We start from the raw sequence: 22,618 nt of genomic DNA, 5'->3' as shown, positions 1-22,618 counted from the left end.
ATCAAGATCATAGGATTGTCTGGTACATATTTAATTATTTACTGACTGAATTCATATAGCTGGAATATTGCTGGATGCGATGTTAAACAACAAACAAACAAACATTTTTCTTATGACAGCATACATATGAGTACGCAAAACGACATTTATTTCTCGTTCGACATTTTCTAAGATGTATTCTTTTGTTTTGTCTTTCCAGAAAGGACTGGGGAGCTACTCCTTCGTGCCCTTTACCGTTATGATCATATTGTTTTGGATATTCGTATTCATGTTCTTACCAGAAACGAAAGGCAGAACGATTGAGGAAATCTCATCAATATGGCGAAAAGATGGAGGCAAAGGTGATAAGCCGAGATCAGAGAGCTATTTGGTCTCTTACCAGAAGAACCCCGACAGCTCATAAAGGGTTAACACATCACATCATCACGAACAAAATGACACTGTGCTGAGTCAACCTCTGCTGCAAAGATGCGCTTCAAGCGTTTGTGCAGGAGTAGTTGCTGTTGTGCCGTAAACTCAAGAGGTCACACCCCTGCTTCATTTACAGATCCGGAGGTTCTTAAACACTATACAACAGATATTATCAAAGAAACAATAACACTTATGTAATCCACCAAACCGAACATTTCAACCTTCCAAGTCCAACTGTCAGAGTCAACTGTGACGTGTCGAGCAAGTGAAACGTTTTGACGTTATGAAACGCTGGCTTGTAGAACCGCTTAGTTAACCGGTTAATATTGATAGCTTGACCACTTATGAGTGAGTGAGTGGGAGAGTGAATATAGTTTTACGCCGCTTTTAGCAGTATTCCAGCTATATCGCGGCGTGGGACATCAGAAATGGGCTTCACACATTGTACCCATGTCGGGATTCGAACGCGGGTCTTCGGCGTGACGAGCGAAAGCTTTAACCACTAGGCTACCCGACCGCTCCTGACCTTTAAAGGTCATATTGATATGTTTTTGCACATGTAAAAAAAGGACATAACCAGCGAGCTGGAGGTATGGTATATTACCACTTGCATATCTAGGTCACAGCATGAATAATGCAAGAGCATTATAATTAATAACAAGACAAGGCAAGACATCATTTGTTTTTTCAGCTATTTTGGTGTAGCGCATTTGCTGGAATAATAATAGTTTGATTTGTCATGAACAGTTTATTTTCTATTCCTGCTAAGGTGGCTTTTATTGACCTTACTCATGGTCACCTTGAGTATATTTTTTGTTAACGTAGCAAACAGTCAAAACTCGTTTGTACTGAGCAGAGATTACTGACATTGAAGGTTTGTTTGTTTGTTTGTTTTTTTTAACGCCGCACTCAGCAATATTCCAGCTATATGACGGCGGTCTATAAATAATCGAGTCTGGACCAGACATTCAAGTGATTGATATCATGAACATCGATCCGCGCAATTGGGATCAACGACATACATCAACCAAGTCAGCGAACCTGACCACCCGATCCCGTTAGTCGCCTTTTACGACAAGCATAGTCGCCTTTCACGGCAAGCATGGGTTGCTGAAGATCTATTCTACCCCGGATCTTCACGGGTCGAATGCGAAAGTGCGTATAAGGATAGCACCTACCCCGGAAGGATAGCTTTCCAGATACTTCTTCCTCCTGCAAACTATACTTTCGTAAGATACGACTAAATTGATCGCGTGGTCAGACTTGCGTGACATCGAAAATTTGATAGAGCGTCCTACGACATTTGCACAGCAGTAGTTGCAATATGCAAGGCCTCAGTAAAAGGTTCCAAAAGGTTTGCTGTTGACATTTGAATCACATTTTCAAATTCGACGCAAAAACATGATGTCCGATGCAATTTCTTATTTTAGACTGGGTTAATCTCTGTCGTACAGTAGTTCATAAACACATACCTATGATATACTCGGATTCCTACTACCAACGCTTTTATTGTGTTTGATCTCGGGTCATTATCAAAATATGTACCCTTTTTATGTCAGTAATCTCTATCTATCTATAAAGTTTGAGATAGCCCTTAACTTTCATCCTTAATTTTTCAGTGGGGAACCAATGTAATGTGGGGGACACAGAGAAGAGTAAATTATCATGTTTTTCTTTTTTTACTCACAACGAGTGATAATCCAGGTTTTAAAATGTGGTGATATTATTCTTTTTCTTTGCTAGGCTGAGGGAAAATATAAGTTTTACAATAATACACCGAAAGAAATATTGGATTTACTTTTTATTTCTCTAAAAAGACCGGTAACTATAACGGTTACGCCCGGGACAATAGATTTCCACTGATTCTCCAGTATATTTGAAATATTTCAAAATTATGTTTCTTTGTGTTGGCATAATTTACCCAACTATTTGTATAAGTTTAGACGTTTCTTGTTAAATCACTAACAGTTTGAATTTTCAAGTTTGATTTTTTTGTTTATTCAACAGGACCAAAAGGGATACAAATTTGGATAATAACCCTCTCGTATTACTTCGAACACTCCATTTACTATATTTCATTGTCATTCATATGTACATTCATCATCAGCAGAAAGACTGATGTAAATATCTATTTTGATAATCCGATATTAAACAGACTCGTCGTTTTCAATTGTTATTATTATTTCAATTATACCTTTATGCATATTTGTGTAACGTATGTTCCCTTAAAAATACACAGAAGAAAATATTGATTTGTAACAACTTTTCTTTGTAATTCAATGTCATGCATATGTCGTACAATATGTGAGCAATATGTCTCACAAGATGTCACACAAGATGTCATAAAATGTCACACAATATGTCCCCGTGCGGACTGGGGTTGAATGTGCCCCAAGCACCACATCGCTGGTCGTAAGAGGCGACCAAATTGGGCAACATGCAGCTGTTTGCCGTAGGTTGAAGATCCGGGGTAGAATAGGTCTTCAGCAACCCATGCTTGTCGTAAAAGGCGACTAACGGGATCGGGTGATCAGGCTCGCTGACTTGGTTGATGCATGTCATCGATCCCAATTGCGTGGATCGATGCTCATGATATCAATCACTGGATTGTCTGGTCCAGACTCGATTATTTACAGACCGCCGTCATATAGCTGGAATATTGCTGAGTGCGGCGTTAAACAACAAACCAACCAACCAACCAACCAACCAACCAACCGTGGGTTGTGTCCCTGTGTCGGTGAAGGACCGGAGTCTGTTGGTTGAGGGAACTGAGTCCAGGAGTAGCGTTCCTTTGCCCAAAAGACCACTTTGACCCTTACTTCGCCCTGATGGGTGGTAGGATGGGCCCCATTCTATCAATCGGCAGGTCATGCCAATCTGAACATCTTACTTTTCCTTTTCGATCACTATTTGGCTTGGAAGTTTATATTTAAAATTGAACCGTTTGAATATACATATACACCGAGTTTCACTGTACCGAAGTGGAAAACGTCTGAGACCTGCATTACTTCGGGATTTCCTCCCACATTAAGCAGTCACGCCGTGATATAACTAGAATTATGTTATAAGCGGCGTTAAACCCAACTCACTCACTCCTCAGACATGTCCGAGACTGACATCGAATCAGAGTTACATTGACAAGGAGCTTCTGATGATTTACGATTCACTTCTAAGAGAGACAGTCATATTATATAGATAAACACATACTTATTTACCCTTTGTCCCCCATCCCTCTTACAGTCACGACGTGCTGGCTACTGTAAGTTAAGGGTGGATGCCTACATACCAAATCCCCTGAAATCTTACAAGACAATCCAGTGATTAATATCATGAGCATCGATCCACGCAATTGGGATCGATGACCTGCATCAACCAAGTCAGCGAACCTGACCACCCGATCCCGTTTGTCGCCTTTCACGACAAGCATAGTCGCCTTTTACGGCAAGCATGGGTTGCTGAAGACTTATTCTACCCCGGAATCTTCACGGGTCTCAATCAACTGAAAAGATAAAGGGATGCAAATGTCATATATTTAAAACAAACAGGTCGTGCATCATAATAAATAATTTGTCATCCATAAATTATCTTGTCTTTACAATCAAATGGTAGACCAGACAATCCCGTGACACGATAGCCCATTCGCTGAATGTTTGAACTTAAAACGAGATGTTGATTTTGAATTACGTCCAAAATAATTTATTATTTGTTTTTTTTCCTGTGTATCACTTCTTGAAAAGGCCAAACAAAACTTGCTCACAGATCACTGCATTCGGGACATCCAGAAAACGTTTCATTATTATCAAATTCTAGTCCGACCCCTCCCCCCCCCCCCCCCCCCCCCCCCCCCGACACACACACAGAAAATAATATGGCCGGTTCCAAACAAACCAGTACATTTGTAAGTCCTACAATGTTACACATGTTCTCGTGGTTTTTTTCAGCTGGACAATTGACTTGCCTTTGCATGTGTTTGTGACGGGTGCCACAGGTGTCTCAGGATATGCTCACCTTTTCACGAACATATGGTATCGTCACTATTTGATAGTGATTCATACTTGGTCTGAATCGTACAACCGACTCTGCTTTTAGAGATTTCTTGTGGCTGTGAAATGGGTTTCGTCGCTTTAATTTAGATCTTTGCTGAGAAATCCCCCCAAGAACAACGTGTCTTGCCGAACTTGTTTTGACTTCACGACTGACGTTCCCACAGAGATAGCTTGATAACAGTGATGTATAACGTCACGACCTACTTTCTCATAGAGACAGCAGTGATGTAATGACTGTATTTATAACACAGGACGCAGGTTTTTGCCTCGAGGCTGGTTGACATATAGGCCAGTTCTCACATAACCGACGTGGGATATATATATAACCAGGCTCCCGTTTCGTTTGTTTGTTGTTTAACGCCGCACTCAGCAATATATTAAAGCTATATGACGGCGGTCTGTAAATATTCGAGTCTGGACCAGACAATCCAGTGATTGATATCATGAGCATCGATCAACATAATTGGGATACCATGCGGTAATAAAACTAGAAAACAACCAGGTAAGAAATCATGAATAGATTCTAAGATATCTTAATAGAATTTGACGACCAGTACGCTTCACTGCAAAACCATATCCCCAAAAATATCCATGATCCCTTACTTATTTAGTTCTGTATGCGTACTCGGAATTGTCCCGTAATTATCATTTGCTTTTTGTAATGGTGAGTGAGTGAGTGAGTTTGTTTTTTAACGCCGCTTTTAACAGTATTCCAGTCATATCACGGCGTTTCAGCTTAATGTGGGAGGAAAGGCCGAAGTGATGCAGGTCTCAGACGTTTACCACTTCGGTGAAACCCACGAGCACGGCATGGTGCTGACAAACCTAGATATATAATCGGGGCGAACCGGGATACGAACCCAATCATAGGTTTCTGACGTGCCCAGCGAATTGCGGCGCCTTAGACGACTGGGCCACCCGTGCCCCCGGTTTTTTTACGGGGCACGAGTGGCCCAGTCGTCTAAGGCACTACCTAAACGTACAAGAAACTTATGGTCGTGGGTTTGAATCCCAGAATCGGTCAGATTTGGTTAGCGTTCGAGGTTTGTCGGCGCCATACTGTTCAAAGCTGCGATGAACCAAACTTACTCACTTCAATTCAACTTACAACATTCTTATACTATGGAATCCTTGGAGGGACATTGTCACGTTGTCACCCTTACAAAACACGCAAAAAGTGGCCAAATTCACCAGTGCATCAATGCGAAAACGCAACATTTTGACCGTTTTTTGTAACATGTGAGTGAATGAGGGTTGTTTAAATAACACCGCAGTGAGCAATATTCCATCTGCATATTGTCTGGCTGCATATAGCGTACAATGTAAATCCCTAATATGGCCTGGTTTGAAACTACGAACCTCAATACGCGTTCACCTCCACAGTAAAACATTAGGACGACTTGATCGTCTCAGCAGGATTCGCTGTGCAGAGTTGCGTCCCCTGGACACGCCAGAAACCTATGATTGTGGGTTCGAATCCCGGTTCGCCCCGATTATGTTTCTAGGTTTGTCAGCACCATACCCGTGCTCGTGGGTTTCACCGAAGTGGTAAACGTCTTAGACCTGCATCACTTCGGGCTTTCCTCCCACATTAAGCTGACACGCCGTGATATAACTGGAATACTGTTAAAAGCGGCGTTAAACCCAACTCACTCACTCTAAGCAAGATCTCGAGACGACTAAACTTGACGTGTAAACGTGGCTTAATCTGCTGTCAAAGAATGCAAATTAGGTACGACACAGCGATTTCGTAGAAATGTCACAGTGTCATTTCTGTAAAACCTGATTTTCTTCCTTGTATTCCCTTGCCATTACAACGTGGGATATGTGAGACTAGAAGGTTGTGTTTGTAAATCTGACACAAATGCTCAGACACACTGTCTAACATTTCTGTGCCAAGTTTTCTAAATTATCTGCCGTTGAAGGGCAGTTTCTCCTCTGATATGATGTCGTTGTTTGTAAACATGGTAGAGGAACCAAATGCTTTCATCCGTTGCAGCATTTACGTTATTTTTATAACACAATATGTAACTTTTCAGGTGTTTTCAGATCCACCAAGCTGCCAACGGAAGACCCTGTTCACTGTAGCAGCATACTGCGGCGACTGACACTGCCATCAGCATGGATAGCAAAGCGTCTAACCCTGGGCCGAGTGCAGCTGAAGAGAAGGGTGTCCCAGGTATACAGTCTGGTCCAGCTCAGGGGGTGAGTTACGTACGATATACGTCCATTCAGTTCCACAATAACGGTGTCTAGAAAAAATCCAGTTTTTTTCTCCGCATCAATGTGAACTTTTCACTTTCGATGAAGTTATTGCATCCCTAATTAGCGTTAATAGAAGAGCTACAGATTACACCAGCAGAGCTGTACGATGTAGACAAATGTCAAACCATTTATAGTTCCGCGAATGGATACATGATTATGCTTGCTTTGTTTGTTTGTTGTTTAATACCACAGCAATATGCAAGGGTTATATTCCGGCAGCCTGAAATAACCGAGTATGTACGTATACCCGAGAAACCAGTAACTGATATTGTGTGACCCCACGTCTTACATGTAGGATAACACGCCATTAACCAAGTCAACGAGCATGACCAAACGATCCCAAAAGACGACTCGGACGTTTAGGTTGGTGTGTGCCCATCTCATCCTACCGGGTACCCTGTTCAGACAGATGTAGTATGTCCCATTTCAAGTATGAATTCGTGAGTGGACTGTCGTATGGGATTTAAGTAACCTATATCGTATATTGTTCATATATTGACCGACCGCCTCAAAAACCGTTTAAAAGATTGTACGTGTTGCGGCGCTCGGCATGAAGGGGATTGAACAAGGACTGGTCGGTTCTGAGTCAGTATATTATGTCTGAGTGGGTATCCATGTTGAGGTACGGGATGGTATTCCAGTGGGCTTACAGTATAAACCTGCCTCAGTCCGGACTAGTACACGTAGCCACACATACACACACGTGCATGCACATCGCTACAAAAGTTAAATACTCTTGAACGCGACGTTAAATCACAAGGTAAGATTAAAATGGATATATACACTGCATCAGCTAATAATTTAAAAGCATATCAAGGGATCCAGAATGAAAATTCGAATTAATTTATATTTGTTACTGCTGCTAAAAAGAAAGTATGCTGTTATTGGAGTATTTTCGAAGGAATTCGAAATCATAGTATTTCCGTCTGTTGTTTTTTTCCTTGAGCAAGGGTCTGTTGACGCTCTTTGCAGTCTACGTAGAAAATAGCCTTAGCTTGGACCAGGAGGCCATAAATCCAGATCGTTGATAATAGTTGATAATGATGTTAATAGTTCTTTTAGCCAACTCAATATCCGTAAAGCATAGGGCCCTGGTAATATTAGTCTGGTTTTGTTTTGAAAGAGTGCAGTGGTATTGTTAAAACAATTTTCGAAATTTATGTTGACAATCATTGAATCGCTCTTCTTTGGAAAACATCAAATGTCATACCCATTCAAAAGCAAAACAAATCCATCTGCCCTTAATGAGTGAGTACAGTTTTACGCCGCTTTTAGCTATATTCCAGCAATGTCACAGCGGGGGTCACCAGAAATGGTCTTTACACAATGTACCCATGTGGGGAATGGAACCCGGGTCTTCGGCGTGACGAGCGAACGCTTTAACCACTAAGCTACCCCATCGCCCCTCCATCTGTCCATAATGATTGTCGTCATGTTGCCTTGACTTCGCTTGCGATGAAATGCCTTGAATGTGTAAGGAAACAAAATATCAATTGAAGAAGTCGATCACATTTTAGACGACCTTCAGTGTGCTTACAGGGGCGGTCGGGTAGCCTAGTGGTTAAAGCGTTCGCTCGTCACACCGAAGACCCGGGTTCGATTCCCGACATGAGTACAATGTGTGAAGCCCATTTCTGGTGTCCCCCGCCGTGATATTGCTGGAATATTGCTAAAAGCGGCGTAAATTATACTCACTCACTCTTTTGCTTACAGACCAGGACTAGATGTGGAAAACTCGCATCAGTCCCTCTTGCACAATATCGATACCTACCTAGAAAAGTGTAACTCATATGTCAGAATATTGTTTGTAGATGTTCATCTGCTTTAAATACCACCAAATATTAGCGTTAACTGGAACATTAGTGAGTGGGTGAATTTCTTTAATGACAACAGACCAGATTGTTGGTGTAAAACGGACACGTTCATTCACAGTAATAACCTCTACTGGGGCTCCACAGGGCTGTGTTCTTTCACCAGTTTTATTTACTCTGTATACAACTGATTGTTTTAGTACTTCCTTCTGTATGACGCAATATATATATATATATATATATATACATATTTGTGACGTCAAAACGGCGTAACGGTATAACTGTACTCTTGAAAGTCACATGCGTGAAACCGGTTGAGTAAATTATACAGCTCATCTTTGGACTTTTGTATTCTCTCTCTCTCTCTCTCTCTCTCTCTCTCTCTCTCTCTCTCTCTCTCTCTCTCTGTATATATATATATATATATATATATATATATATATATATTTATGTATTTAAATGGGCGGGAAAAAGTCCATAAAATTCCATAAGACAGTCCGCTCACGATATATATATAATGGGTAGGTTTCTCGGCAGGATAAAGCCAACGGAAAAACGATATCCGTTGGAGTCATATGCGGATAGAGGTGCAAATATCAAATATCAAGTAGGGACTACTTTCAGTGTAGACAACATGGCGTCGCTCTTGTCATTCGACGTTCGAGTCAGAATGAACCATTGGGAATCTGGAGAAACTACTGGGATAATTGCTATCATTATCAAAAGAATAGTCTAATATACTGAAAATCAGAGTCTATCTGTGATGTAGATTAGGTATTTTACAAGCTTTGCCAACTTACAGCAGGAAGAAATAATAACACTCGCATGTGTGTCATGTTTTACCGACACTCAGGATTCTTGTATTTCCCTCCTCTCGCTCGGGAAATACAATTCTGACACTCGTCTCTTGGAATCAGTATGGCACACATGCCCGTTTAATAATCTCTATATCTTATCTTATTTTAGTATCTACTGCAGGTTGACATATCCTCTCAATCTTGATCATCCGTGGGCTTACTGTTGATTGAATAGTGTGTATTTCATTTGTTCAATAGAAACTGACCCTGCGTCTGGTAGTGGCGATATGTGGAGCCGCTATGGGATCACTGCAGTTTGGCTACAACACTGGAGTCATCAACGCCCCTGAAGCTGTAGGTAAACCTTCGCACCCTGCACATGACGTAAACTCGACATGACGTAGCCTGCACATGCCGTACCGTGGGCATAAAGTACCCTTCACATTATGTACACTGCACATGACGTGTTCTGCACATGACGTAGCCTGCATATGACGTAACCTGCACATGACGTAATCTGCACGTGACGTATTCTGTACATTACGTAATCTGCACATGATGCAACCCGCACATGACGTAACCTTCACATGACGTAACCTGCACATGACGTAGCCTGCACATGACGTACCCTGCACATGACGTACCCTGCACATGACGTAACCTGCACATGACGTAGCCTGCACATGACGTAACCTTCACATGACGTAACCTGCACATGCCGTACCATTGGCATGAAGTACCATGCACATAACATACCCTTCACATGATGTACCCTGCACATGATGTACCCTTCACATGATGTACCCTGCACATGACGTAGCCTGCACATGACGTACCCTGCACATGACGTACCCTTCACATGACGTAACCTGCACATGCCGTACCATTGGCATGAAGTACCCTGAACATAACATTCTCTTCACATGTTGTACCCTGCACATGACGTGTTCTGCACATGACGTAACCTGCACGTGACGTAGCCTGCACATGACGTGTTATGTACATGACGTAACCTGCACATGACGTAACCTGCACATAACATACCCTTCACATGACGTACCCTGCACATGACGTACCTTTCACACGACGTCACCTGGACATGACGTAACCTACACATGCCGTATCACGGGCATGAAATACCCTGAACATAACATACCCTTGACATGACGTGTTCTGCACATGACGCACCCTGCACATGAAGTAACCTGCACGTGACGTACCCTGTTAATGACGTACCATACACATGACGTACTCATTCTGGGACTCTTAGGACGCAAAATCGTTCCAAACTTAATAAAAAGTTTCTTCAGGTTTTTTCGTGCATATGTCACGATGGAAATATTACATCGGTTATGCCTTGAATAATAGTGAAAGCACTCGCAGTTGCAGAACCGGGTAACACAGATAGTCCGCAGCATGTAGGTCTCACCTAATTATCAGCTGATTTGCTTATCCTTGTCCACCTGTTTGGCAGCATAAGCACCTTGTAAAACCTGTTTGTTTTTTAATTTTTTATTTAGAGGATCAAGGAGTTCATGAACGCCACAGTCATGTCACGTGACGGTCAAGAGATGGACGTGGACACTCAGACCAACCTGTTCGCCGTCCTGGTGGCAGCCTTTGCCATCGGCGGCGCCGTCGGGGGTCTGTTGGCGGGTCTGTGGGCAGATTACTTTGGCAGGTGAGTTTACGGAATTGTTTTCTCTGAATATTATTCCCCGTGCACATGATACCTCGTGCACATTGCCTGCTCTGTACTCGATATTCCCCGTACATGACGTGTACTTGGCGTACCGTGTAGATGACTTATCAAGCTCAATACGTACGTATATCCCGTACATGACGTACATTGCACAAGCTGTACCTTATAGATTACGTATCAAACCCATGACGTACCTTGTCCATGACGCACCATGCACATGTCATCCTGTGTATGACCTGATCTAAAAGTGGCATACTTTTTATTCAATATACACTCGACATGACGAACTCTGCGCATGGATTACCTACCATACAATAATCCCTATACATGGCGCACCCTCCCAATGACCCATTCACATGGCCTGTTTATGACGTAATCTGTACATGACATACATTGCGCATGGCGTACTCTGTATATGACGTCCCCTTCACATAACTTGTATATGACGTAACATGTTCATGACATACTTTGCGCATGACGTACTATGTACAGTACGTTCCCTTCATATGACCTGTTTATGACGTAATATGTATGAGACACATTGCACATGACGTACTCTGTAATATGTACATGACATGCCCTACACATGACGTACTCTGTAGACGGCGCACAGTGATGATGACGTACAATGTATATGACATCAACTGACCATGACGTTTCATGCACATTGCATACACTTGATGACGTACTCTTTGTACGCAGCACTGTGTAGCGTCTTGAGTGCTTTACAAATACACACCTTCGACACACACCTCCACCCCTGATAATTTTACTGAAATGGTTCTGAATTCTGACTTTCAGGAAGAATGGCTCTTTGATTAACGCCGTCATAGGCATTGGCGCTGCGGCTCTGTTGTACTTCAGCCGAATGACGGCGTCCTATGAGATGATCATTGTCGGGAGGCTGGTGGTGGGATTCAACTGTGGTATGTATGAATCCATGACAACATCAGCTATCAATACAATTCTATATAAACCTCCAGTGACATCACTCCATTGTCCTGTCAATGTATCACATATGAAGACCCATGCTTGCCGCAAAAGGCAACTATGCTTGTCGTAAGAGGCGACTAGCGGGATCGGGTGGTCAGGCTCGCTGACTTGGTTGATGCATGTCATCGAATCCAAATTGCGTAGATCGATGCTTATGATTTTAATCACTGGATTATCTGGTCCAGATTCGATTATTTAGAGACCGCCGTCATAATCAGTGCGGCGTTCACAAAACAAATGCTTTTAGGCTTTTAGTTTCAACAGAATCAGTAAATGCACTATCGTGTCACTCGACTTTTCGTCCATCGATCACATGCTTGCCTGCTTTGTTTACCGGCTGACGTCAGACACACCATACTTAACTTTTATGCAAATTGTCTGCTAGCAGTAGGTCTCGACATGGTTATCCTTTCGAGAACCCCTGGAGTAATCACTGTTTTTTCAGCTATTCATTCATATTTCATGAATACAGCTACAGCTATTTTGCTCTTAACGCCAAATGGTGTGTGTTTCGGCGGATAATCAAGACTGTTTTTTTTCTTGCAATGGCGTTTATATTCGACTGTAGCACATAATCTACGACGCATTCTCTTTTATCAGGTCTCTACACGGCTCTTGCGCCCATCTACCTCAGCGAGATTGCCTCGGTTAACATCCGGGGAGCTCTAGGTGTCTTGCATCAGCTTTTTGTCGTTTCCGGCTTACTTATCTCGCAGATTCTCGGCTTTCCCGAGATATTCGGAAACAACCAGTCCTGGCATGTTCTTTTAGGTGAGTTTTACCATGTAAACTATTATCATGACCCTGATGAATAACAAATACCACGTGGAGCGTCCATCAGTTTTTGACTTCGTATTTTTTAACAATGCATGCACGCAAATAAACGTTGCCAAGGGTTGAAACAAATGTTTCCCTGGCCTTTGATTGGCTAACTAGGCAGTTTCCATACGAATGTTTCCGGACTCTTGTTTCCTGATTGGCTGATAATAGAATGGGCGGGGCTTGTGTTGCATTGTTGCGCTGTAACTGATTTCGTATTATTATCCACAGTTTTTTTTGTCCATGGTTAGATAAGCTGTCCGTGAAATTATTATTGTTGACGTATTTATTTATTACAATAGACATCACTATATTTTTCGCCTATGGAGTTATAAGCGTAAACATCGGTGAGCGCACTTTGCGTAAATCCTCAAAAGATTGAAAGTTAATTATTTTTTAAATGAACCGGTGCAAAATTACGGTTTTGTTTTGATGGAAAATACATACTTATGATATAGTCGGATTCGTAGCAGAGATCATTATTGTTATGGAATGGGTATTGTTTGTTTGTTGTTTAACGCCGCACTATTCCAGCCATATTCCAGCTACATGACGGCGGTCTGTAAAATAATCGAGTCTAGACCAAACAATCCAGTGATTGACATCATGTGCATCGACCCACACAATTAGGATACGATGACATGCATCAACCAAGTCAGCGAGCCTGACCTCCCGATCCCGTTAGTCGCCTCTTACGACAAGCATAGTAGCCTTTTATAGCAAGAATGCGTTGCTGAAGACCTATTCCATCTCGGATCTTAACGGGTCGTAGATTCCATGAAGGACATTCTATAGAAGATTAGGGATGACTGCCGGAGCAGTTAACACAGGCGGGAGGTTTGTCAGTGTATACTGTCTTCACATTCTCCACCACATCGATGTGATGAGTAGCTGTCAGGATCAAAAATACTTCAACAAAACCATGTCGTATTTCCAAACTCATTGTCATCGATCTGTTGATTTCAGAATTTCGTACATTTGTTTGATTGTCTTTCTTAATGGACTTTGTTAACCACGTAATCCGTCAAAATACTTCCTCGTATGTTCTCGGTTAAATTAAACAATTAAGGGTAATGTGAATTGACTTCTACCAGGCTTGACGGCACTCCCTTGTGTTTTACAACTGGTTGTGATGCCTTTCTGCCCGGAGACCCCCCGATATCTGCTGATAACACAGGGCAGAGAACTGGACGCACGGAAAGGTTTGTGACATAGCAACACTCCATAGTCAACTATGAATCTAGTCAGTTCGAATTAAAAAGGCTACACTGCGTACACGAATAATTTTGTAAGCAATGATTGTATGTTATGTTGTTTGTATGTTGCTTTACGCCGCACTCATCAATATTCCAGCTATATGACGGCGGTCTATAAATAATCAAGTCTGGACCAGACAATCCAGTGATTAATATCATGAGCATCGATCCACGCAATTTGGATCGATGACATGCATCAACCATGTCTGCGAGCCTGACCACCCGATCCCGTTAGTCGCCTAAGCATAGTCAACTTTTACGGCAAGCATGGGTTGCTGAAGACCTATTCTACCCCGGAATCTTCACGGGTCGAATCTTTACAGTGCTAGCCCACTGACCTTTACAGTGCTAGCTCACTGATATACCATGCCGCAGATACCATGACCCAAAGCCGACCAGGTTTATTCTCCAGAATGCCGAGCTTCAGTCAGGTAACAACATGTACCATCTTTTAACGTCTTTCGGTATGACGTGGTCGGGGATCGAACCACTGACCTTCGTAAGATGCTCTATCCACAAGACCACGGGGCACCGTTCCACAAAGCGACTTCCTTAAGTCAGCGTTAAAGTATTGGAATTAGGATCACCTTAGCGCTGAGATGGCTTTGTGGAACTGGGCCGTGATCTTTGGTAAAATCTTGTTATGGACGACTGTTAAGAACATACTTACAATGTTAGAATTATTTTTGTTGTTAATGAACCGATGTTTGTTCACACAGTACTGGAGTCGCTACGTGGCGGCGGAGACGTGGGTGGGGAAATCGCGGAGATGAAGAAGGAAGCCGAACAAGCCATGGGTGACGCTAAGGTGTGCACTGATCACAAGAATGGCAAAGTTTGCTTCTTTGTTTGTTTGTTGTTTAACGCCGCACTCAGCAATATTCCAGCTATATGACGGCGGTCTGTAAATAATCGAGTCTGGACCAGACAATCCAGTGATTGACATCATGAGCATCGATCCATGCAATTGGGATACGAACACATGCATCAACCAAGTCAGCGAGCCTGACAATCCGATCCCGTTAGTTGCCTCCTACGACAAGCATAGTCGCCTTTTACTGCAAGCATCGGTTGCTGGACCAGATCTTCACGGGTCGAATGGCAAAGTAAAATATATCTTCAAGTAACATGAAGCTATGGGACGAAAGACAAAAAGAGAACTGGCCTATGGATTTCAACTTCATTTGGTACTCGTAGTGCTACATGTATGATGCACGTATGGTGTTCAAGCACGACGAGGCAAAATTTCATTGCAATATTTATAACAAGAAACCATTTTCACGACCATCATGTTTCTACTCCAGATTAGCGCCATCATGTTTGTTCAGGAGCGGTCTCTGCGCATGCCCCTCATCATCAGTATCGTCATGCATCTCTCTCAGCAACTCTCGGGCATAAATGTGGTAAGTCGTGTGTCGTTGGTTGCTGGTGTGTTGTTTAACGCCGCAATTAAGCCATGTTCAAGCTACAGTAAACTACGTTTATAACGAACACGCTTATAACGAACTGGCGTATATAACGAACTTTGTTTTGGTCGAAGCCATTTGCTGTATATATGGTGTATATATGTTTATAACGAACTACGGTTACAACGAGCTAAAATTAGTGGTCCATTTGAGTTCGTAATAACCGTTGTTTACTGTATCTGAGATTGAGATACAGTGACACGGAAGCCACCGAGCCTGACCACCCGATTCATTTAGTCGTTCTCTTCAGACAAGCTAGGGTTGTTGGGGACCATATGCTTATTCAGAATCCTCACGGCTTTGTTTTTTGTCATTTCACTCGCAATTCGTGACATATGTATACTTCAGACTCCCATACTGTTTATGACTGCTTTAATTGAAAGATGCATTTGAGAATATAAAACAAATTTCATCACAAGTGTCAATTATAAGATCTAAAGCACAGTGGATTGAAAAGGGTAAGAAGCCGAATTCGTTCTTATAAGGACTTGAATCTTGAAATATCTTCAATAAATTCTTTACAATTCGTAACGCATGTATACTTAGGACTCCCGTACTATGACTGCCTTTCTTCATCAAGTTAACGACCATTAACTTCAATATATTTTTTGCGTTTATGGATGTACCTAAAGTTTGCTGAGTCAATTCCTTTCAAATAAATACGTCAAAAATAATAATATCTTCTGTTTATTGAATAATGAACACACAAAAGACTAGTTTTCAAACTCGAAAACATTAATATTGATGAAAAAGGTAATATGATTGCGATTGAACTAACCCTAGACAATTATAAATTAGCAATAATAAAATCTGTGGCCCAAATAACGAGCCGTAATTCTATGAAGAATTTGATTCAATAGTTAGATCTTTGGAGAGTGTCCTCCTGGTTCGTGTTGACTGGGACGTTAGTCAGGACTTTAGTTTGGACACATATAATTACATACAATCCAACAACGAGAGAGCGAGAAAACAGCTCAACTATATCAAAATAACGATGAAACGTCTGACCATTTTTCTATCGATGACCAGTTATTTTTCGAAACCGTATTATTGATAAGAAGAGAAACCATATTCAAAATTCCATGACGTTGACGAGAAGAAACTTGAAAAGAAAGAAAAGATAAAATCGGTAAACCGAACTGACAAAGAAGTTTAATGAGATAAGGCAGAAGATGAAACAGAAAAGAGTAAGCTAATAGTGGAAATAAAATTAATTGAAAGATGCATTTGAGAATATAAAACAAATTACAACACAAGTGTCAATTAAAAGATCTGAAGCACAGTGGATTGAAAAGGGTGAGAAGCCGAATTCGGTCTTATAAAGACATGAATCTTTAAATTTCTTCAATAAATTCTTTACACGAATCAAAGTTTCAAATGGAGATCTACTTGACAAACAGGTGGACATGCAGAACGATGTCAGTTACTTCTGTCATAAGCTATATGGTAACAGGACGCTTCTAATGTTGACTCACTATTACAGTTGGTTGGTTGGTTTGTTGTTTTACGCCGCACTCAGCAATATTCCAGCTATATAACGGCGGTCTGTAAATAATCGAGTCTGGACCAGACAATCCAGTGATTGATACATGAGCATCGATCCACGCGTACGCAACTGGGATCGATGACATGCATTAACCAAGTCAGCGAGCCTGACCACCCGATCCCGTTAGTCGCCTTTTACGACAAGCATAGTCGCCTTTTACGGCAAGCATGGGTTGCTGAAGACCTATTCTACACCGGAATCTTCAGGGGTCCACTATAACAAAATTAAGATGTTGTGATGAACTGTAGATGCTTCAGAATATTATCTACAGGCTATTCTGCATGTGTTAACTCCCCCCAACTAGAATTAAAGACATAATACAGTCTAAGAAAATTGCAATGATAAAGAGGTAGGACCAGCATTTATCTATGAATCTACATTGTAGATTTCGCTGCAATGAAATTGAATCACAATGCCGTGCAGACCATTGTGACATAATTGTTACCATGACGTCACAATCAAATGACATCACTAATGACTCTGCCACTGAGGCTGTTAGCAGTACATAGACACCGCGTATTACTGTCGACAAGCTGAAAAATATGGAAGAAAGATGTTGGATGATAAAAAAATCTCACACTCGTGTCCTTTGGAATGGCAAGCCTCGGGGTTTTTCCACTTTTATCAACTCGTGTTGGTATATTTGATATCAAAAGACACGAGGGTTAGATTCTCTTTGTATCTGAAGTGATGGATTTGTGAAGAGTATGTTACTTGAACCTTTTACATTTGGACGAAACTCATTAAGAACGGGAGGACGTCAGGGATGAGTTGAAAATAAGTTTTAGATCAAGAATAGTTTTACTTATATAACGACAAACATGCACGTGTGTGTGTGTATTACTTGTTTTGCTTGTTTGTGAACTGATCTCCAGCTCGTTTCTCGCCGACAAGCTATACTGCACGTTTTCCATTACAGATCTTCTACTACTCGGGGAACCTGTTCAAGGGGGCAGGACTAGATGAATCCACAGCCACTCACGCCACGAGCGGGGTGGGAGCTATCATGGTTGCCATGACACTCGTGACGATTCCACTCATGGACAGGGTTGGTCGACGGAGTCTGCATCTGATTGGTCTCGGCGGAATGATCGTGTCTAGCATATTGATAACAGTATGCCTCTCGCTTTTGGTGAGTAAGACAGATTACAGCATAACGAGATATGTTTTGTCTGCTGTATTACGCCACAGTTCACAGCAGTTCACAGCCTGGACCAGACAAACCAGTGATTGATATTCTGCGCAACGGTCCACACCTAAATTGGACAGAGTGAGTGAGTTAATATCTAACGTCGCATCGGCATTATTTCAGCCAAATAGCGACGAGAACAAGTTTCGTTGTGTTCATTGAAATTCCTGCATTCTCATTAGTTTAATTGGCCAGGTGTTATTACATTCATTTCCCAAATGTTTAATGTGCTGTCACCCTTCTCAATCTTTCCGTAAGATGAACTCACACGACAAACAAATCCTAAATACCCCAGTGGCCAGCAGTAGTGAAATATTATAGACAGAAAAGTAGCAGTAACTCACAATGTGGCAAAAGTTGACAGACGTCAGAAACAGCAGCCAACAGAAAATAGCCATGCAATGTATGGATTTCTGTTCGACTAGTTACAATGGTTACCATGGACACTTCATAAAAAAGACCAGTTTGCCAGAAAGTATTCAAGCCAAATGTTCCATTTTGTTCATTTAGCCCGATGTGGACATTCATTTGATAACGATCCGTGAAGATACGGGGTAGAATAGATCTTCAGCAACCCATGCTTGCCGTAAAAGGCGACTATGCTTGTCGTAAAAGGCAACTAACGGGATCGGGTGGTCAGGCTCGCTGACTTGGTTGATGCATGTCATCGATCCCAATTGCGTGGATCGATGCTCATGTAATTGATCACTGGATTGTCTGGTCCAGACTCGATTATTTACAGACCGCCGTCATATAGCTGGAATATTGCTGAGTGCGGCGTTAAACAACAAACCAACCAACCAATCATTTGATAACTGCACAAGGATTACATATATTGATAATTAAAGTGTGGCATACATGATCACACATGAACTTTAACTCGTTGTTTGAATAACTTTTAAAATAACCATTTCTTCGGGTCTCTGGTGTATTATAAGGCGCTTCTTTTCTTCAGGACAGAGTTGAATGGTGCAATGGCGCCAGCGTCGCAATGGCTCTCATGTTCGTCGTCTTCTTCGCATTAGGACCAGGTGAGCTCATCTTCGTTGCCCACAAGCATTTTTTTAAATTCCATTTTACTCGCGTCTTAGGACAAGCACAGATTACTCAGAATGCTCCAAGCTGACCAGACCTTGTTTTGTCCAATGAATGCCGAGCGGCACTCAGGGTAACAACAAATACCACATTTTAACGTCTTTTGGTATGACCTGGTAGGATATCGAAACACTAAATTTCTTCTCACCGGGAAGACGTTCTATTCACTAGATCATGGATGCGATCTCAGGTTTAGAGAGGGTATGTGACTGAAATATGTAAGTGATAGTGCTATCCCTCTGCAGTTGAACACCGTACCGTTGCATCGAGACGACGTTGATGGTTGTGTGGCCATCGCCGTCAGTTGGTTGGTTGGTTTGTTGTTTAACGCCGCACTCAGCAATATTCCAGCTATATGACAGCGGTCTGTAAATAATCGAGTCTGGACCAGACAATCCAGCGATTGATATCATGAACATCGATCCACGCAATTGGGATCGATGACATGCATCAACCAAGTCAGCGAGCCTGACCACCCGATCCCGTTAGTCGCCTTTTACGACAAGCATAGTCACCTTTTACGGCAAGCATGGGTTGCTGAAGACCTATTCTACCCCGGAATCTCCACGGGTCTAACCAGTGATGGTCGTAGCAGGCAACCTGTGATTGTCGTAGGAGGCAACCAGTGATGGTCGTAGGAGGCAACCAGTGATGGTCGTACGAGGCAACTGGTGATGGTCGTACGAGGCAACTGGTGATGGTCGTAGGAGGCAACCAGTGATGGTCGTAGGAGGCAACCAGTGATGGTCGTAAGAGGCAACCAGTGATGGTCGTAAGAGGCAACCAGTGATGGTCGTAGGAGGCAACCAGTGATGGTCGTAAGAGGCAACCAGTGATGGTCGTAAGAGGCAACCAGTGATGGTCGTAAGAGGCAACTAGTGATGGTCGTAAAAGGCAACCAGTGATGGTCGTAGGAGGCAACCAGTGATGGTCGTAAGAGGCAACCAGTGATGGTCGTAGGAGGCAACCTGTGATGGTCGTAAGAGGCAACCAGTGATGGTCGTAAGAGGCAACCAGTGATGGTCGTAGGAGGCAACCTGTGACGGTCGTAGGAGGCAACTAGTGAAAGGTCGTAGCAGGGAATCTGTGATGGTCGTTAGAGGCAACCAGTGATGGTCGTAAAAGGCAACCTGTGACGGTCGTATGAGGCAACCAGTGATGGTCGTAAAAGGCAACCTGTGACGGTCGTATGAGGCAACCAGTGAAAGGTCGTAGCAGGGAATCTGTGATGGTCGTAGCAGGCAACCAGTGATGGTCGTATGAGGCGATGTATTGGATCGGCTTGTCGGACAGCTCGGTAGCTTAGTTGAGTTGAATGTCATCGTGCCCCGACAGCGTGGATAGTTTCCTATAATATCAATCACTGGCTTCTCTGATCACTAAATTGTCTACCCAGCGTCACAGAGCTGGACAATTGCGGCGTTAAATAACTACCAACAGACGGACAAAGCTACATGGGTGTGACATTGCAGGTTCGACGTGATAACTGAATTTATTCGCTCTTTTTTGTAGGTTCTATACCCTGGTTGATCGTGGCCGAACTGTTCTCCCAAGGGGCGAGATCGTCCGCCATCAGTGTCTCTGTCCTCGTCAACTGGGTGGCGAACTTCTGCGTTGGTTACGGCTTCCCTCACATGCAGGTATGTTGGTCACACACGCGTGTCTCTTGAAAGCAAATCTTGCCAGCAAATATGCATTTGTTCAGCCTTTGCCGAAATATAATGCCACAGTCAGCAACTTTCCAGGTGTATCAGGGGTAATGCGGACCCAAACACACCAGTCGTGGTGTTAGTAGCACTGTCGTCGTCGAGTTGCCATTCACACTCAATCAACAAAGTCCGCTCAGTCGCATTTTACACCAGTCATATGTTGTTGTGGACCTGTACCACTCCGGACAGGGGCACGCTTGGCCCAGTCGTCTAAGGCGTCGCGATTCGCTGTCCAGCTTTGCGTCCCCTGGGCACGCCAGAAACCTATGATTGTGGGTTCGAATCCCGGTTCGCCCCGATTAAGTTTCCAGGTTTGTCAGCACCATACCCGTGCTCTTGGGTTTCACCGAAGTGGTAAACGTCTGAGACCTGCGTCACTTCGGGTTTTCCTCCCACATTAAGCTGACACGCCATGATATAACTGGAATGATGTTAAAAGCGGCGTTAAACCCAACTCACTCACTCACTCTACTCCGGAACTCTCACAGTGTTGAACTTAAAGTGTGGGCGCCTAGAAATATCTTTCTTACGGAGTTTTGGAGAACTTTTGTTGGTTTTGTTTAATCGAATGACCGATGTATGTAATTGTTGAAGGATCACTGTAATGGTTGTAAGTATGCAACTCCTGACATCTTGCGGGGTTTTACATAGCATTTGATACATGGAAGTCAGGATGACCAGATCCGTGAAGATTCAGGGGTAGAATAGGTCTTCAGCAACGCATGCTTGCCTTAAAAGGCGACTATGCTTGTCGAAAGAGGCGACTAACGGGATCGGGTAGACAGGCTCGCTGACTTGGTTGTTTGTTTGTGTGTTGTTTAACGCCGCATTCAGCACTATTCCAGCTGTATGTCGGCGGTCTGTAAATAATCGTGTCTGGACCAGACAATTCAGTGATTGAAATCACGAGCATCGATCCACGCAATGGGGATTGATGACGTGCATGAACCAAGTCAGCGAGCCTAACTACCCGATCCCGTTAGTAGCCTTTTACGGCAAGCATGGGTTGCTGAAGACCTATTCTACCCCGGAATCTTCACGGGGCGGCTGAAAATTGTAACACTATAGGTCCCACTTGAATATTGTATTACTGAAACATCACTTACTCACTAAAATATTCCTTCTTACTGCACAGGTTTGAATTGCTAACATGACAGATGAAACACCCTGAATTGGTATTTACCAGGTGAGCTACAGGTTCGTCGCAAATTTACACATAATAATCTGTCTCCCGTTTTCTTCTCCAGAAAGGACTGATGAGTTTTTCGTTCTTGCCCTTCACTGTTCTGCTCGTGCTGTTCTGGATATTCCTAGTTATGTTCCTGCCAGAAACGAAAGGCAGAACAATCGAGGAAATCTCATCAGAATGGAAACAAGACAGAATCACAGGACAAAGTTTCAGATCGGAGAGCTATTCGGTTTCTTTTAAGAAAAACACAAATGCCATTTAGTCAAAATAAATTACTCTTAAAAATATATAAACAGATTGTAGACTATTCTCTACGGATGTATG

General features: G+C 42.7%; 2 protein-coding genes across 6 annotated transcripts in view; both read left to right on the top strand.

Moving 5' to 3' along the window:
- The window catches only part of LOC124140791 (glucose transporter type 1-like), a 42,287-nt gene extending 41,324 nt beyond the window's left edge, over window positions 1–963 (top strand). For all 4 annotated transcript variants that reach the window (XM_046508564.2, XM_048395778.1, XM_046508563.2 and 1 more), the window contains one exon: window positions 200–963. In XM_046508564.2, the coding sequence (XP_046364520.2) occupies window positions 200–403 (204 nt within the window). In that variant the 3' untranslated portion in view covers window positions 404–963. The remainder of the gene's footprint in view (window positions 1–199) is intronic.
- Window positions 964–6,197: 5,234 nt separating this feature from the next.
- Window positions 6,198–22,579, top strand: LOC124140792 (glucose transporter type 1-like). Of its 2 annotated transcripts, none has more exons than XM_046508566.2 (13): window positions 6,198–6,297; window positions 6,507–6,662; window positions 9,589–9,684; window positions 10,851–11,011; window positions 11,834–11,958; window positions 12,626–12,796; window positions 13,939–14,046; window positions 14,820–14,908; window positions 15,405–15,503; window positions 18,032–18,244; window positions 19,257–19,332; window positions 20,909–21,036; window positions 22,353–22,579. In XM_046508566.2, exons 2-13 carry the CDS (start codon window positions 6,579–6,581, stop codon window positions 22,554–22,556), a joined length of 1,554 nt encoding a protein of 517 aa, XP_046364522.1. In that variant the 5' UTR covers window positions 6,198–6,297; window positions 6,507–6,578; the 3' UTR covers window positions 22,557–22,579. The 2 variants fall into 2 exon arrangements, with proteins under 2 accessions (XP_046364522.1, XP_046364523.1); XM_046508567.2 differs by having other exon boundaries at window positions 6,199–6,297; window positions 6,497–6,662.
- The last annotated feature ends 39 nt before the right edge of the window (window positions 22,580–22,618 follow it).

This window comes from Haliotis rufescens, unplaced genomic scaffold, assembly GCF_023055435.1.
Source record: "Haliotis rufescens isolate VD_foot unplaced genomic scaffold, xgHalRufe1.0.p SCAF_141, whole genome shotgun sequence".
Lineage (NCBI taxonomy): Eukaryota > Metazoa > Mollusca > Gastropoda > Lepetellida > Haliotidae > Haliotis > Haliotis rufescens.
The sequence above is the reverse complement of the archived record's forward strand: the minus strand, read 5'-3'. Positions and strand labels throughout refer to the sequence as shown.

Coding starts and splice junctions, on each gene's coding strand:
- LOC124140792 (XM_046508566.2), top strand. CDS start 6,579: ATGGATAGCAAAGCGTCTAACCCTGGGCCGAGTGCAGCTGAAGAGAAG. Junction 11,012..11,833: donor TGGGCAGATTACTTTGGCAG/GTGAGTTTACGG, acceptor TCTGACTTTCAG/GAAGAATGGCTCTTTGATTA. Junction 19,333..20,908: donor CTTCTTCGCATTAGGACCAG/GTGAGCTCATCT, acceptor TCTTTTTTGTAG/GTTCTATACCCTGGTTGATC.